The sequence below is a fragment of the Ctenopharyngodon idella genome, chromosome 4 (assembly GCF_019924925.1).
Source record: "Ctenopharyngodon idella isolate HZGC_01 chromosome 4, HZGC01, whole genome shotgun sequence".
Classification (NCBI taxonomy): Eukaryota; Metazoa; Chordata; class Actinopteri; order Cypriniformes; family Xenocyprididae; genus Ctenopharyngodon; species Ctenopharyngodon idella.
Window position 1 is genome coordinate 12343314 of NC_067223.1, and position 16909 is coordinate 12360222.

General features: G+C 36.7%; 1 protein-coding gene across 1 annotated transcript in view; it reads right to left on the bottom strand.

The window, feature by feature from the left end:
• The window catches only part of cdk17 (cyclin-dependent kinase 17), a 54560-nt gene that overhangs the window by 7628 nt on the left and 30023 nt on the right, over positions 1-16909 (bottom strand). Inside the window, exons 3-7 of the mRNA XM_051892429.1 lie at positions 11356-11520; positions 6844-6977; positions 3369-3494; positions 1173-1229; positions 16-130 (exon numbers count right to left, since the gene is read on the bottom strand). Of these exons, the coding sequence (XP_051748389.1) occupies positions 16-130; positions 1173-1229; positions 3369-3494; positions 6844-6977; positions 11356-11520 (597 nt within the window). The remainder of the gene's footprint in view (positions 1-15; positions 131-1172; positions 1230-3368; positions 3495-6843; positions 6978-11355; positions 11521-16909) is intronic.

Sequence of the window (16909 nt, forward strand, 5' to 3'; positions counted from 1 at the left end):
AGAGAGATTCCTCACCCTCTCTAATAGCTGTGCATGGAGCGCCCTCCTCATGCTCCAACCGGATCTCCTTCAGAGCTACCAGGTTGTCCGTCAGTTTGCTCCGCCCCTTGAAAACCGTAGCATACGTCCCCTATAATACAATTACAGCAATGATTAGATTTCAATGTACGCACAGTGTTTTCAGGACAGAATTTTTGTTGTGCATAAAATATTTAAAGATTAAGGATTTTTCACCAAGTTTTACACTAGGGATGTAGTTAATAGATTAGTTAACACTTGTCAGTAAATGGTTAATGTTATCGATTTAAATAAATTATATAAATAAATAAATCAATAATTACATCAATGTTATACAACAAAAAAATAGTACTTTTTACACTAGGGATTTAGTTAACAAATTAACCATTTTCTGACAATTATTGCCTAATGTAATCAGTTTAAAAAAAAAAAGATAAATATTACATCAATATCGTGCAACTAAAACTTTTACACTAGGGATGTAGCTAACAGATTAACCTTTTAATGACAATAATAAAAAAATAAATAGATAAATATTACACCAATATTGTACAACTAAAACTTTTATACTAGGGATGTAGTTACCAGTTTAACCCTTTACTGACAATTATCAACTAATATCATCAGTCTAAAAAAATAAATAAATTATTACATCAATATTGTACAACTAAAACTTTTACACTAGGGATGTAGTCAACAAATGAATCATTTACTAATAAGTTCAAACCAATTATGTCCCTATTGTACAACTAACAACAGAAAAATACTTTGGGTTGTGCTTCATTTTGTTCCCCTTATTACAATGTAATTATAGATTTAAGTACTGCATAATATTAATTAATTAACATGCTTACTACAGGGTTAGATTTTTGGTTTAGGGACCGTTGCATGTAATTATAAATAATTTACTGTTAAGTAACAACGTAACAAGTAACAACGTGTAACAAGAACACTAAAATAAAGTGTTACCGAACTTTGAAAAATATCTTATGTACAGTCACATGATATGAAGACTGCCATCAGTGACCAAAACCATCTCAACAACCTTATTATGAACATGTTCAGTTATATGATTATCACTTCTTGTACTTTTAAATGACCATTTCTGACAGCTGATGAGGGTGAAATAATGAAAGGTCAGCACTAGACTGTACCTCTCCCAACTTGTCCAGTTTGATGTAGGTCTCCAGTTTCCCAAAGCCGATTTCTGACTATAAAAAGAGAAAAAGACAGGGACTGCTTCATTAATGAGATCTGGTTAATGCTGAACAGCCTGCGTGTGTTCAACAGACCTTATCAGTGAGAAACACGTGTCTGGAGTGTTGCTCGCCGTCTCTGATATCTGCAGCCAAAATCACTTCCCAGACAAAGCCATTAATCACACACACACTGTATCCAGACTCCCACGGGCACCAGGGGGCACCAGAACAACAACATAAACCCCCTCTACTTTACACACATGGAGGGTTGGAGGTGGGGACGACATAGACGGATGACAGCTAAGAACAATGGATGCCAAGTAAACCCAGACGCAAAAGCAGGGAGCTTTTCACATGCAAAACCCCCTATGTATGCGGCCAACAGACAAAGAACATGGTATGTGTCTTTGTGCTCAACTGAGAGTACGACACAATGTTTGTAGCGACACACTGGGGTTCTCGTCCACGGGCCGGGTTTATCTGCAGCAGGCCATGTTGTTTTGAAAAGCTTGCTGTGGACTGTGTACTCATTAACTCAAGCTTAAAATTCTCCAGACGTAATCTTTTACCCTTAAAAAAAGTGGCTCAAACAAACAAAAATCCTTTACTCAGCCTCATGTCATTCCAAATTCGTTTGACTTTCTTTTTATCTATGGAACATAAAAGTTCTTCACAATTGTATTTTGCATACATTAAAGTTTGTACAATGAGATTTCAAACAACTAAAAAGCAGTTTAAAAGTAGCCCATACAGTTTGTGCATTATATTTCAGTAAGTCTTATATAGGCTTATGATAGTTTTCTCTGTGCTTCTGAAATCTCATTTGATCAGATCACATTTTGTAACCAATCGTGATGAACAAAAGTTAGAACGATAGAACAATAGATAGAAATGACAGACAGAACGATCGATAGATAGAACGATCGATAGATAGAACGATCGATAGATAGAACGATCGATAGATAGAGCTGCTCATCTCACAGTGATGATTGGATGGATTGTTGGGAAAAGTACGATAGATAGAATGATTGAATGAAGGAACAATCAATCAATCAATCAATCAATCAATATAGATCGAAAAAGCTGCTCGGATGGATGGATGGGTTGGTCAGTGGATGGATGGATGAATGGGAAAATAGCTAAAACAACAGAACGATAGATGAAATGATTGAACGATAGAGCTGCTCAGCTCACAATGATGGATGGATGGATGGATGGATGGATGGGAAAAGAGCTTCTAGAATGATAGACCGAACGAACAAACGATCAATCGATAGAGCTACTCGGCTCAGAGTGACGGATGGATGGATGATGGATGGGAAAAGAGCTGCTAAAATAATAGAACGAACGAAGGATCGATCAATCAATAGAGATAGAATTTTGGGGTGAAATATGACCTGCATATGTCAATGACATTCAACCAGAAAAATCCTTGTATACAAAAGCATTACAAGTTTAACAGATCATATATTAGAAACCCACAATAGGGCTAAAAATAGTGCTTTCTGGAGCTTAACAGCTCCTAGTTATTGTATGATTCCACTGCACTGATGATTAAAAGCAACTTATACATTGTGCAAAGCATCTCCTGTTGTGTTTCACAGAAGAATGAATGTCAAATAGGTTTGATACAACATGAGGACGAGTAAATGCTGACACAATCATTTCCAGGTGAACCGCCAATTTAAACAGATCTAAAACACACCATTAGCGTCACTCAGAAAGCACTTGTTTTTAGAAGTATCTTTCTCAATGTTTAAACCATTTTCTCTCAGCGTGACAATGGCTTGCTGTTTGACAGCCATGTAATCGTTTTAACCCGGCCAGACTGAATAATCTACATAAATCCCACATTGTGTTTGAAACAATAATGTTTATTAATCTTGAACATCATGATCTCACAGCCATTCATGTCAATGGGGAAACCTAACATGGAGTTGTGTTGCTATGCAGCGTTGCTTCTGATATGCTCAACAAAGAGATGCACGGCATTTTGCCAAACCTAGGATACAGTGATTCATTTCTGAGATAAAATGAGGAGATTTCCCATGTTTAAGTGGTTTAGAGGAAGCACAAAAACATACTTGAGACTACTAGGGAGCAAATATGACATTATAAAGATGACCTCAGGGGTTATGCAAACAAACTTACCAGCGAGGCTCTGCGCGATCGTCGACTGAGGGGTTGGTCAAACGGCGGGCTGCTCAACTGTAGCTTTTCCAGGTAACCGTCAGGAATCCGGATATCAGCAGGCAAAGACAAGCGTTTATTCAGGTCCTGAAAAAATAAATAAATAAATCACACACACATATGCAAACAAGTCAGTCGCAAGGGACAAAATTAGCTGGGATCATATCAAAGTAGGAATCAGATTAAAAATTGATGCTTGGCGACTAATTTTCATTTGGTATGTGCATCTCGTCTGAAAGCATTGAGTGTGTGCGTTTTAAATAAGATAGCGTGACTTCATAAAGCCGTTCTCAAACCAAAGTATTAGCATCTTCCATAAATAACCCTCCATCATGCTTTGAATCTCCTCCATTTACATCTCTCTCACACGTCTTTTCTCCACCCACAGGCTACTTATAAAAGAAGCGTGCAGCATGAAATAAACTCATTGGGCAGCACATTAGTCCAATACTTGTGTACTAGTACAGGTTGAATGAGGGGTGAATAATTTCACCCCAAAAATCAAAAGAAACATAATTTTCTGGATTATTTTTTGCATTATTTTAATAACATTGATCTTAAATTAGAGCAGAACATTTCCCCCCTTAATTCTCATTACTGCAATGCAAAATAAAACAGTTTGAGCCATTATTTATAGTCTAAAGAAAGGATGACTTTCATAAATGTCATGGTAATTCAAATCTAATGAGAATCAATCAATCATCGATGACTTGAATCTTCAAAAAAAATGGGCAAAAAAGTAAAAGATCCATTTGCATGAAAGGGATAGTTCACCGAAAAATGAAAATTCTGTTGAACACAAAATAAGATATTTTAAAGAAAGTTGGTAACTAGACAGTTGACGGCACCCATTGACTTCCATAGTATTTTTTTTCCCCCTACTATGGAAGTCAATGGGTGCCGTCAACTGTCTAGTTATAAACATTCTTTAAAATATCTTATTTTGTGTTCAACAGAAGAAAGAAACTCATACAGGTTTGGAACAACACAAGGGTGAGTAAATGATGATAAAATTTACATTTTTAGGTGAACTAAGAAAGAAATCTTACAAACGTGTATGCAAAAATCTTTTACATTTACATGCATGTTGCATCTATTTACTATAATGATAACACTAAATTATGTGTAATTACTAATTACGTAATTACCGTAATTTTAATCAAAAGCAGTGTAACAAATGCTATCACGACATTAAATACCTTAAATGGATATTTTGCAATTATTTACTTACAATAAATATTGTTTATGTTTATTCTTAGTTTTATAAACATATATTATCTTTTTTCCATGTTACAGTAATAAGATTTTGGGGGCAAAATGAGCTGAAAATGAGGTAAACGTCAAAAATAGTAGAATAGTCATAATAGTAGAATATTTTCTTTACGCAAATTCTTTTTTTTCTCTTAATTTTTAAGGGGTAAAATATGACCTAAACACCTCTTCATGAGATTCACCATACATTGTTAAACAATATCTACATATTTGTCAACGGTGCCGCAGTAACCCAATTCACACAGCAGGGGGCAACAGAACCCCGGAGACCGAGAGAGTGAGGAACACTTGGTCAAATAACTAGTTCAGACTGAGGTTTGCAATTAAAACCCCAGAATAAGAAGCTTTAAATACTGTATGTAGCATGAGTGTGACGTGAACGTCTTGATGTATTCAGGTTAATTCTGATAGAAAAGATCCTGATAGATCAAAATCCTCTAACAGTGCAGTGGCATTCAAACTTTCTTTTTAACACTAAGAGAATATAGACTGGAAATAATAAAGAAAGGAAGAGGGAGCGAGGAAAAAAAGAGGCAGAATCCATTCCTTTTAGATCCTTGTGTGCGGTAACAGAGAAAGCCAGTATTTAATATCAAACAGCGGCCCAAACCTCAACAGACAGACACACATGCACATGATTTGAAAATCACACTCTTGCTCAGTCCTAACCAAATGTGACGCCTGTTTCCATTGATTTTTCATACAGAAAGTGAAAACACCAAACGACGCATCATAAATCACAGCCAATCAGAAAATAGTTGAGGTTTGCTACATGGTTATGAGTCGTCGTCGGATTTTGGATCAATGAGATTTCACAGTGGGCGTGTCTACATAGTGCTTTAGCCTAGAAAAAGAAACCAAACTATATTAACCAAACCCGTTCTGGTTGACAAAGTGTCCTGTTACTTGTGGCGGCCGGTTAAAGAGGACCTATTATGCCCCTTTTCACAAGATATAAGTCTCTGGTGTCCCCAGAATGTGTCTGTGAAGTTTCAGCTCTAAATACTCCACAGATCATTTACTATAGCTTGTCAAATTTGCCCCTATTTGGGTGCGAGCAAAAACACGCCGTTTTTGTGTGTGTCCCTTTAAATGCAAATGAGCTTCTGCTCCCCCTTTCCAGAAGAGGGCGGAGCTTTAGCAGCTCACGCTTCGGTTGCTCAACAACAACAAAGCTGGAGAATCTCACGCAGCCAAAATGAGGATTGTCAGTAACGGTGTTCAGCCTTACATTGTTCAAACCGGAGTCGGACACTGGAGTCAGACTCAGGAAGAAGTTACAACTTTTAGAATGCATCCGGACATTTCTGAATAGTTAGTGGATAAATTTATATAGTTGCTGTGGAGTTGATTCAACTCATCGACTAGCATGTGCCGTCATGTTAATCTTTTGTGCAAATCCAGCGTTGAATTGACCCTCGTTTGTGAAGCCGTCCTCTTCTCTAAAGCAGCCCAACATGGCCTCACCCCCTTTGTTGTGTGTTCTCAGGAGCAGGGTTTATGTAAATTTTGTGGTTTGTGATGTCACCAACCCGGGAAGAAGCTCGCTGTAGTCCCTACCAGCCGTTTATTGTAGTCCTTAAACAGCGAATTCTTTAAAAGAAATGATCTCCCTTTGCATTGAACTTTTGAGCGTTGTAACTTTTCAGATGTTGTTTATGCTCAAACAGCAACATTACACACTAATTAAAGTTAAAAAAGTGAAATCATAATCAAGGATCCCTTTAAGGCAACAACTAGTTTTGCAATGTCATGTCTGGTCTAAGATCTCAGATCTTCAAAACTGAGGTTGGTAATTGACATTTAACACCTGAGAGCTTTCAAACTGCAGAAGTTTCTCTTATACCATCTGCACCTGCCCACAAAACCTCTAGATTTCTTTAGATCGTCTCATTAAAGAATCATTGCGGAGGAAGAGGAAGAGAGAAGCCGACTAACAGGGTGTGGGAGAAAATAGGAAATGAAAAAAAAAAAAAAAAAAAGATAACAGAGGAATCCCTCCACCTACCCAAGGCCAAAAATAAAGCTCTTAGTAGTGACACATCAGCCAGTCAGAAGCTTTCAGGGTAACGCACGCAGAGTTTCTGCCTCCTCCTGTGAATAACTGAGCGTGTGGCAGGTTTGTGCTGCTGATTAATTTATGGCCACACGTGTTCTGTCTTACCTCCATGGATATGCGCCGATGACTTCTGTTGCGGAGACACACACCGGTGGGCGACTGCACTTCGTCCGAGGACGTCCCTGAGGCCTGATCGCTCTCTCCATCCGATCCCATCTTCAGATTCTCATGAACAATGTCTGGGAGAGAAGAAGAGGAGGTTAGAAAATGAAAATGCGTGATATATGTGGAGCGAGATCTGCTGCTACACAAACGAAGTTATGGTTTCTAGGAGGTTTTACTATACACATGTACTTAGCTGAATCCCAATAGTTACAATAGTTCCTATAATACTTACAGTACTTAGTTAAATGTGAAAAATTTAATCATTTACAATATTAATTAAAAACAGTAGCTTATTAAAAGAAAGCATTTACCAAATGTTTTCTTAATCCAAATGAGTTACAAAAAGTCGGTTACAAGGAAACGTTTGAATTATTTTTATTTATTTTTGGCCCCATTGACACAAAACTGATTTTAGGCCCCAAACACACTTTATAGGCATTACTATTACATTATCTTATGGTTAACTTGGTAAAGTACATTTGGCATACTATTTTTAACATACTATAATTTTGAACATCATAATCTTGCATACTCTGTAGAATAGATAGTGATTCAGGAATCAACCTAATGTGTGTGTGTGTGTGTGTGTGTGTGTGTGTGTGTGTGTGTGTGTGTGTGTGTGTTTGTGTGTGTGTGTGTTTGTGTGTGTGTGTGTTTGTGTGTGTGTGTGTTGGAAAAGCAACATGTGATTCCTCTATTTCAGTGAAAGACCTTATTCATCGTCTTTCCCTTTCAGCACACACACACTCATACCGGTGTACATAAAGCAGTGTACGCACAGCACATTAGGCTACACGTCTGTCGATAATTCCCCTGCAGTTCTTCATAATCATAAAAATCAGTCAAACATGACATGGACACACATGCTCTATTCACATTCACCTATGGCCTGATTCCAGTGAAAGACACATGGATTATACTGAAAACAAGGAAACTGTGAAAGGATATGTGCTGTTCCATGTGCTTTTTGTTTACAGTAAGTGTTTGTGTGTGAACTATGTCCTCAACTCTTCTCGATTACATAAAAGAATGATCCAGCTTATCTGAGCTGGCCTATGGGCCAAATCATGATGTAATCGGGTATATAAAAGAGAAAAAAAAAAAAACATCACACGCTCACAAATTGAAAACCAGCGGCAGGAATTAAGAGTCCCATCCAGTCAACAAGTGTTCATGTACATGTGGATGTAAGTGCAGTATTTTAGTGCTTGGAAAATGGGCGGACTAAAAGCAACGGAAAATAAAAGCTGTTCCGGAAGAAAAGAGATTATATTCCCGCATAAAAGAGAGCTGGGAACTAGAAAAAGAGTGTAAAGGTGTGGTCGTGGCACTGTAGTTTTATGGCAGGCTGTTTGCTGCCTCACGGCCCCCTCCTCCCTCACCTCATAAGGCGGCGTCCCCCAAGGGTGACATATCGGCCCGCTCTTTTATCTGGCCGAGGCAGTAAAAAGTACCTAACCTGAGGGCCATCCATTATGGCACACAGCTGTCTGCTGTCGCTCTGCTCTGATATCTCCAGACAAGAGGGAGAGAGGTGAATCTTGCGATAATTTTATGGAATATTTATATTTCACTGCAAAACTAAGATAACATAAATGAAGTTTGCAAAAAGAATGAAGCATGAAGGAAATAAACACATTATCCCCATTAATTCTCATTATTGCAATCTGATCAAAAGTGATAAATTGTAATGTTTACTATACAGAATTTAATTTATTCTGAAAATAAAATAAAACAATAAAATAAAAATAAAAAATAAATACTTTGGGGGAAAATGTGCTCAATTAATGACAACAACTGACAGTTAGTCTGCCCACATGCATTTGTTGTGCAATGCAATAAATAACTGGATTTAATTAAATTCATTTTTGACTATTTTTGGACATTTTAAGTCAAGGTACCAGACCTTATTTGGCTTTTCAATTGGTGATGAAAATTTGAGGATAAAAGAAAAAGAAAGAAAAAATAAAATAAAATAAATAAAAAATAAAATAAAATAAAAATTAAATATGGGGAACATGTACTTAATTGTCTTAATTGAAATAATGTCAATAAAAAATGCTGTAATATAATAAGGTCATAATTGTGAACATTAGTTAATGTATTAACGAACTAACAATGAGCAATACATTTGTTACAATATTTATTCATCTTTGTTAACATTAATAAATAAAAATAAAACTGTTCATGGTTTGTTCATGTTAGTTCACAGTGCATTAACTAATGTTAACAAATATAACTTTTGATTTTAATAATGTATTAGTAAATGTTAACTAAGATTAATAAATGCTGTAGAAGTACTGTTCATTCGTACAATGCGTTAACTAATGTAGTTAACAAATGCTTCCAAAATTAGGCTTCATAAAATTTGATTAAATAAAAAATGTAAAATAAAATATTTATATCCAGATTTAATGTAGTTAACTAATGTTAACAAATGAAACTTTATTGTAAAGTGTTACCATAAATGCTTCTAAATAGGCTTCATAAAATAAAATAAAATAATTTTGGGGAACGTGCTTAACTATCTCAATTGAAATAACGCGAAAGAAACAAAAATTGCAATGCTCCTAAAAAAATAGGCTTCATGGTTTATGCCAAATATAATTTGCTTTTTACCCTTTGTCTTTGGGGTGAAATATGACCTGGATGTTTCTTAGAGAGAGATGAGGAGAGATCCAGCTTCATGAAATGGCTTTTTGACTGGTAACCTGCGGCCACATTTCTGCATCCCACCACACAGATGAAGTCTTTGAAACGGTGAGACGGGGTGTGTGTGTGGAAGTTTGGCAGTGTGTGCAGTCACAGGTAATGTGCCCTATTTTTTTTAATCTGACATACCGCGAGGTAACGAGTTGCTCTGGCAGATCACCCCATTTCCCTCTGTTCACTCTCCCTTTCCAGTCTTTCATCTCTTTCTACCTCCTCAACATCACAAGCGCTGTGCTCTTTCATTCTGTCACGCCCGAGTCAACCTCACTAGTAATTTTGACGCATATCATCAGTCTGCCGCACCCTATCGCTCCGTCTTCTGCTTTCCTCCAGCCGTCTTTTACATACAGATGATATGAAAGTCTAGAAAGCGCAGTGTTCTACTTTTCCAAAAGAAAAAAGTGTGGCACGGAAAAATCTTGCAAGAACGAAAGTGGGTCAAACTTTAATAAACTCCAGACTGTCTTGAGCTGCCTGACATCACTCCGACCTGGAATGCATCCTATTCGAGGAAATGCAAGATGATAATTTATCAAACACATTTACATCACAGCTTACAAATTCCACAATCTGTGCCAAATAAACAAAGGATCACTCTCTGACATTGCTGTTGACTGATGAGAATGTGGGACGGACACGTCTGGACTTGTGACTGAGATGCTGGTATGGGAAGCACCAAGCATGAACACACACTCACTCCGAGAGCAGCCCGGACGGAACTGCTCAACTGTGACACACTCTTCTTGCTCGGTCGCCTCCCACTAACCTTCCCCTGACTCACTTCCTGCCAGTGTGAGCGCCCACACGTGCAGTTGCACACATGCACACCGGGGTTAGACGTGACTGCTCCCATAACAACAGGGAGATAAGGTTGATCAACCCATATTCATCACACAACAAGATTCTGCACACCTGGTATTTTTACATAGCAGATTATTCATATAATGTGTGTTGTCCATTAATCACTTTCAGAGATGAGACATGCTGGTCAAACAGAAGTAATAAATAAAGTGAAAGTGGGTGTGGTCTTGGCAAATTTTGGGATTGGTTGAAGGTGAGTACGACATGAGTCATTCACAAGGGTCATGTATGTTTATTTATATATATATATATATATATATATATATATATATATATATATATATATATATATATATTTAAACATTTTAAAACAAACACATATACGCACATAAATATATTAATTAAAAATATTTTATATAAATTTATTTTTGCCATGAATTGTAAATAAATAATACTACAATTTATCATGAAAAAGTGAAACATTAAAAGGTTTACATTAAAATCAAAAGGTAACTGAATATAAATCCTAATTAAGGAAATACAATTTTATTCAAATTGTTAAATTCAGTTAAAAATAACTGTTATATTAAATATGAAATTAAGTTTTATTAAAATAATAAAAAATAAAAGATTACAATAAAATAAAAAATAAATTACATTAAAATAATTAAATTAATAATAATAATAATTATTGTTATTATTATAATTATTAAATTGTTTAATAATCATTATCATCACTCTTGAAAAAAGTGAAAATGTATTATTATTTAAAAATAATCTAATAAATAATAACATTTTATTAATATTATTAAAATTCTGTAACAACTTTTAAAATAAGAAATTAAATTATATTACAATTATTAAAAAAATAAGTTATAATATATAATTTAATCATATATGACTCTTAAAAACAGCCTGTACGTGTGTGTGGTCACTCACCGAGACGGCTGCCATTTCGAGGCATGGCCATGAAGGACCCCAGACTTCCTCCGATGACACTGTGTGGTCGACGCAGAGGAGGCTTCTTAAAGGAGCCCGTGTACTGGTGCAAGAACGAGTGCATGCTGTGGGAGGAGGGCGGTCGGCCATTTCTCACGATGGGCTCTGAAATAACAACAAGACACACACACACAGCATCAGTATAATTACATGAATAGATTTATATTCTCACAAGTGTGAGGCAGTCAATACTTCATTAAAATTATTACTTGACTACCTGAGGTTACACCGAGGTCAAAGGGAAGCTACAGCGATAAAGGGAAACCAGCAACTATCTACAAACTGGCGATGTCTTGACAGTCACCCATATCTTTCACTTCCCATCATGCTGAGTGATGCTGGGAAAGCAACACCTGCTGAGCTTTTCACTTTTAATCAAAAGGTGAGCCAATCATTGCAAAGGTGTTGCTATGGCAATGTATAAACCCATAGGAAAGCAGCTGTAATCATTTGAGCCAATCAACACAAGGCATAAAAAAAAACATCAATTAAACAAATTCTGACAATCGACACTCAAGTATAAATATTTTAACCAAAATGGCAAAATATCAACCAATAGAAGCATAGCTGATAATAATGGAATAATACTGGAGTAAAAAAAGTTAGTACATTTCTACCATTATAAACTAACCGTTTAACTCGACACCCATGTGAATTTTAAATAAAAAAATTCACTGCATATATTAACTTTAATTAACGTTGGTAGAGGTTACATGACCATCACACAGTATGTGAGTGTGTGTACTCCTCAGTTCACCTGTCCCTTCCACCTGTTTCTGCTCTCACACCACCTGTCCAGTCAACCAACCCCTCCTTGAGCTTACACACACACCCACATACACACATATAATAAAAAAAAAAAAAAAAAAAAAAAAACAAAACAGAGCCCCGCAGTGTTATTGCATTACATAAGGAGATAAAGTGCTGCTCTCTGGGACACTGTAATCTAAAAGCCATTCTTCCCCAGCATGCTCAGACATTCAAACACACAAATAGCGAGGCTCTGTCTCTCTAAACAACCCAAACAAAAATGTCTCTTATATTTTACCTGCCCTACATCAATTATAGTATAAAGCATTAAAACTGTGAAAAGTGAAGTGTGTGAAGTGGTGTGTGAAGTGTGAAAAGTGAAGTGTGAAAAGAAGTGTGAAAAAAAAGTGTGAAGTGTAAAGTGAAGTGTGAAAAAGTGTGAAGTGTAAAAGTGAAGTGAGTGAAGTGTGAATTGTGGAGTGAAGTGTGAAAAGTGAAGTGTAAAGTGTGAAAAGAAGTGTGAAGTGTAAAGTGAAGTGTGAAAAGAAGTGTGAAAAGAAGTGTGAAGTGTAAAGTGATGTGTGAAAAGAAGTGTGAAAAGAAGTGTGAAGTGTAAAGTGAAGTGTGAACTGAAAAGTGAAGTGTGTGAAGTGAAGTGCAATACAAGACTAAAAACAGGCTAGACTTTATTCTTTGTGATTTGACTGAATTATGAAAACTGGTCTCTTTATAAAAGTTTGAAGGGTACTGAGAGGGCATGATGATGTCAGCATAAATGGAAAGACATTTCATAGGCAGAGCAAGTTATTACATTGTGATCAAAGATTACGAAGGCCATTTTTTTCCTTTGCAATAACGTTATGATAAATTGTTCCCAAGCAGATCAATAGGATCAATTATGATTTCGTATTGACTTTAAACAATGTTGTTTTCATACTGTCTTTTGATGCTTGAACATGAAATGCTGATGGTGTAGTATCCTCATTTATTCAGAGAGCATTCTCTTTTTCACTGTGGTCGCTCTCTCTCTCATATCTTCCCACACCACAGCTGTGTCTCTCATTACAACAGGCCTTTCAACCTGCTTACTAAGGGCAATCCAACAAAACACCAGGTTCACACACACACACACACACAAACCCCACAAAACAGCCCAGGCTCAGTGTGGCGCAGGTTTGAACCATCCGAACCCATGTGGTAAAGTTCCACTCGCAGCCGGCCAGCTGCGCACAGGGACCTTATTTCCATATAAGCATCATGGAAACTCTGGAATGTTCCACAGCCAACACCATGGTAACGCTCAACAGGTCGGGCCGTGACAATACGTCATGCTGTCAAATGCAGGAACGTCCCACCGACAGCATTAGTAGGTGTGGAGTTACAACAAAATAGTGGAATTTGGACAGACATGAACACCAAACAGCCACAAACAGAGCTATTTTTCCCACTACTGAGAAAATATCATGAACATTTTTTCACATTCAGTGCTTAAGTATATAAAATGTAAACTCTACGTCTATCCTATCTTGTTGCTAAGCAACAGCGCTCCTGAGGAAAATACTTCATGTCAGCAGAAGCTCTTGGGCCCAAAGCAAGGTTGGGTCTACGGTTGCCGTGCCGACAGTCTCCGGTGACAGGCTCTTAGGGGTCTTTGTGCGGCACCCTAACATCCATTCCTGGTGCCAAAATGTACACAGGCATACATAAATTCACTCTATTTCTTCATTATTGAGACAAAGGATGTCTTCAGAGAGCCCAAATAAACACAAAACCACACGCATGACTAAAGCAAGTTTAGCAAGGCAGATGGTGCACATGACTGTCCTGTTCTGGCACCACCAGACCACAAACAAAAAAAACAAAAAACAAAGACTGTCTGAAATTTAAGGAAGTAGTACAAAAAAAACAACAACCATCTATCCTCTTTTTCCGTGTACTATTCATGTCTTTCCTGTGGGCAAAACATAGGATTAACAGACCAGTAGCTTATATTTAAAGTTAAAGGTACAATATGTAAGACTTTTGGATTAAAATATCCAAAAACCACTAGAACAATGTTATATATTTTGTTGACTTGTACATTATCCCAAATGTTTCCAAGAATGTTTAAAATCAGAGAAATAAGCAATTTTATTCAGGACATGGACCGTGTCCTTGCGTCGCCTATCAATCATACCCACGTTACCCTCGATTTCCGGTTTTATTTTGTAGAAATCATGGAAACGCCAAAGACTCTTTAATATATTATGTGTTTTCAGCCACAACCTGCTTCATACTTCAGTAATGTTAATAAATCTTTAAAACATTAGCTCATCCATGATTTCTGTCCGAGTACCGTCAGATTCTTTTCCACCGGATGTAGACGTGAAGACAACCCTTCCATGATTCTGAAATCAAGGCGTCATCAAGCTACGCCTTTTTTTTTTAATAAGCGACCTCTAGTGGCGAAAACTACATAGTGTGCCTTTAATTTGACACAAATTATACACTGCAACATGCGCCAAACATCTTTACAAACTTGTAACAAGATGCGTTTACAAACCTGAGATCATTTAATGACGTTTTTACTCTAAACTCACTTCATAGCATGAATCAATTGTTTGAAATAACTTTCTTTTGTGATCTGATGTGGCTTCGTATCATAGAACGAAGCCTAATTGCTATTATTTTATAGTATTATATTTCAGTGATAAAGGTTATGTCGATTAGCACTGCATTACAAATATAATTTATTCTTATGAAAATACCTGAGATGTCTAGAAGAACACAAAAAATTGTCACAATCGAATGTTTGTCTTAATTTTTTAATCAGTCAAAGCGTCTCTATCGGTTTCATTCTGCTAACGATAGCTGGAGATGTTTGTCCATATAAAGGGGTTTCCTGGAACGTCATAAGGTTTATGTTTAAGAAATAGTTTTTTCTCTCTGTGGATGAATAAGATTTCCTGACAAAAATTAAGAAATTATCATGACAGATTTAATATTTTATAATAATATTTTAGACCTTTCTAAAGAGTTGTAGGAAAATGAAGTGGTATTTTCAAGATGTTGTTTGGACTGTGATTAGTGATATTTGGCTATGTAAACAAAATTGACTTAAATGTTAAGCAAGAGGTGTTACGTTCCTGCAGTCTGCCATTTTTGGAAATGTTAAGAAAATGTTAGTCTGAAAACATTTCTTGTTAAGGTTTGTATTTTGTGTGCCCTGTATAGAACATATTGTCCTGTGCCTGTTTAAGTGTTGAAATGCACTACTTGTGGTTATTCTCAGAGATGGTAAAAGACGTTGGTGTGGCCACAATTGTGTGGCCTGTGCGAAGTTTTCAACCTCTGTGTTATGTGCAAAAAAGTTAACATACAGCCCTGACTATATAATATAATATACACAATATATATCTATAATATATAGTCATACATACACAAATATTTACATATATGAATGAATGTGTAAAAGGTTTAAAGAAAAAAAAAATGTGTGTGGTAATTTGCACATTTGCAAATATTTCAAATAAATAAAAAATAATTTAGAGGATCAGGATTTGGTTTCCTCCATGCTAAACCATGTCCCCTGTATTAGATGTGTTGCTGACTGCATCTACAATTGCACATTAAATAGTTAGATCCTAAAAATTAGATCTGAAACCTAAAGGCAGTGTGTAATTTTCTTCCGAACAGTCTTCAACGTTAATGAGACAAAAACGTCCATTCAATTACTCTCATTTCCATATTGCATGCACATCTTTCCTGAGGGTAAAGTGAGACTATAAATCAAATGGCTCATTTAATGTACAATTAACAGAGAACCTTTAAATCTTTACATTAAATGATTCTTTCAGGTGTCCCAACAAACCTAATGAAAAAATAACTAGCACAGGAGGTTATTCTTTTAAAATAATGATAATTAAATAAAACAGACATCAGCTTACATCGAACAGCGAACACAGTGCATAATATTCCTCTGAACATTAATCCAGATGGGCTGCATTGACTGAGGATTTACCCTGCGCAGCGGCAGAAGTTAGAAACCCTTGCTAATGTGCGGATTAAAGGAAAGAGAAGAGAGCGCCATAAGATCCTTACGTAATGGCAGGGTCTTCATAAAACATTCATCAGTCTGACTTAAAAGAAAAAAAAAAAAAAACGGCTGGGTCAACACCACTGCCATTCCCCACATTCAACACACAGACCTAAAAACAGCCACACTGTGAATGCGTGTATGCATAGCTGAGTGGGCATATTTAGAGCGTTGTGCACATATCAGTGTAAGTATACTTGTGAAAGCGTGAAAGGCTCGCTAGCGTGTGCAAATAGATTTCTTAGATGGAGCACAGAAAAATCAGCTAATGCTCACAGTTGATTTTGGCACACTAATATTGGGTTATGATCTTGGATGGAAGAATGTCACTTGAGTTTCACTCAATGCATTCAGGGACTGCCTATATTTGAGAAGAGCATGCAATACTACCTTATATTTTGGTTAAAATGAGACTTGAAGTTGTGAAGATTATGACGGCAGTTGTGAATTAATGGACTTATAATGTCTAAAAATGCTGTCCATGTAGGCAGCACACTAGGGTTTGGACAACACAGTCGTGTCCTAATGGTTAGAGAGTTAGACTGGTAACCTGAAGGTTGTGGGATCGATTCTCAATGCCCTTGAGCATGGCACCTAACACCCCTAATCGCTCCCTGGGCGCCACAGCAAAAATGGCTGCCCACTGCTCTGGGTGTGTGTCTCCACGGT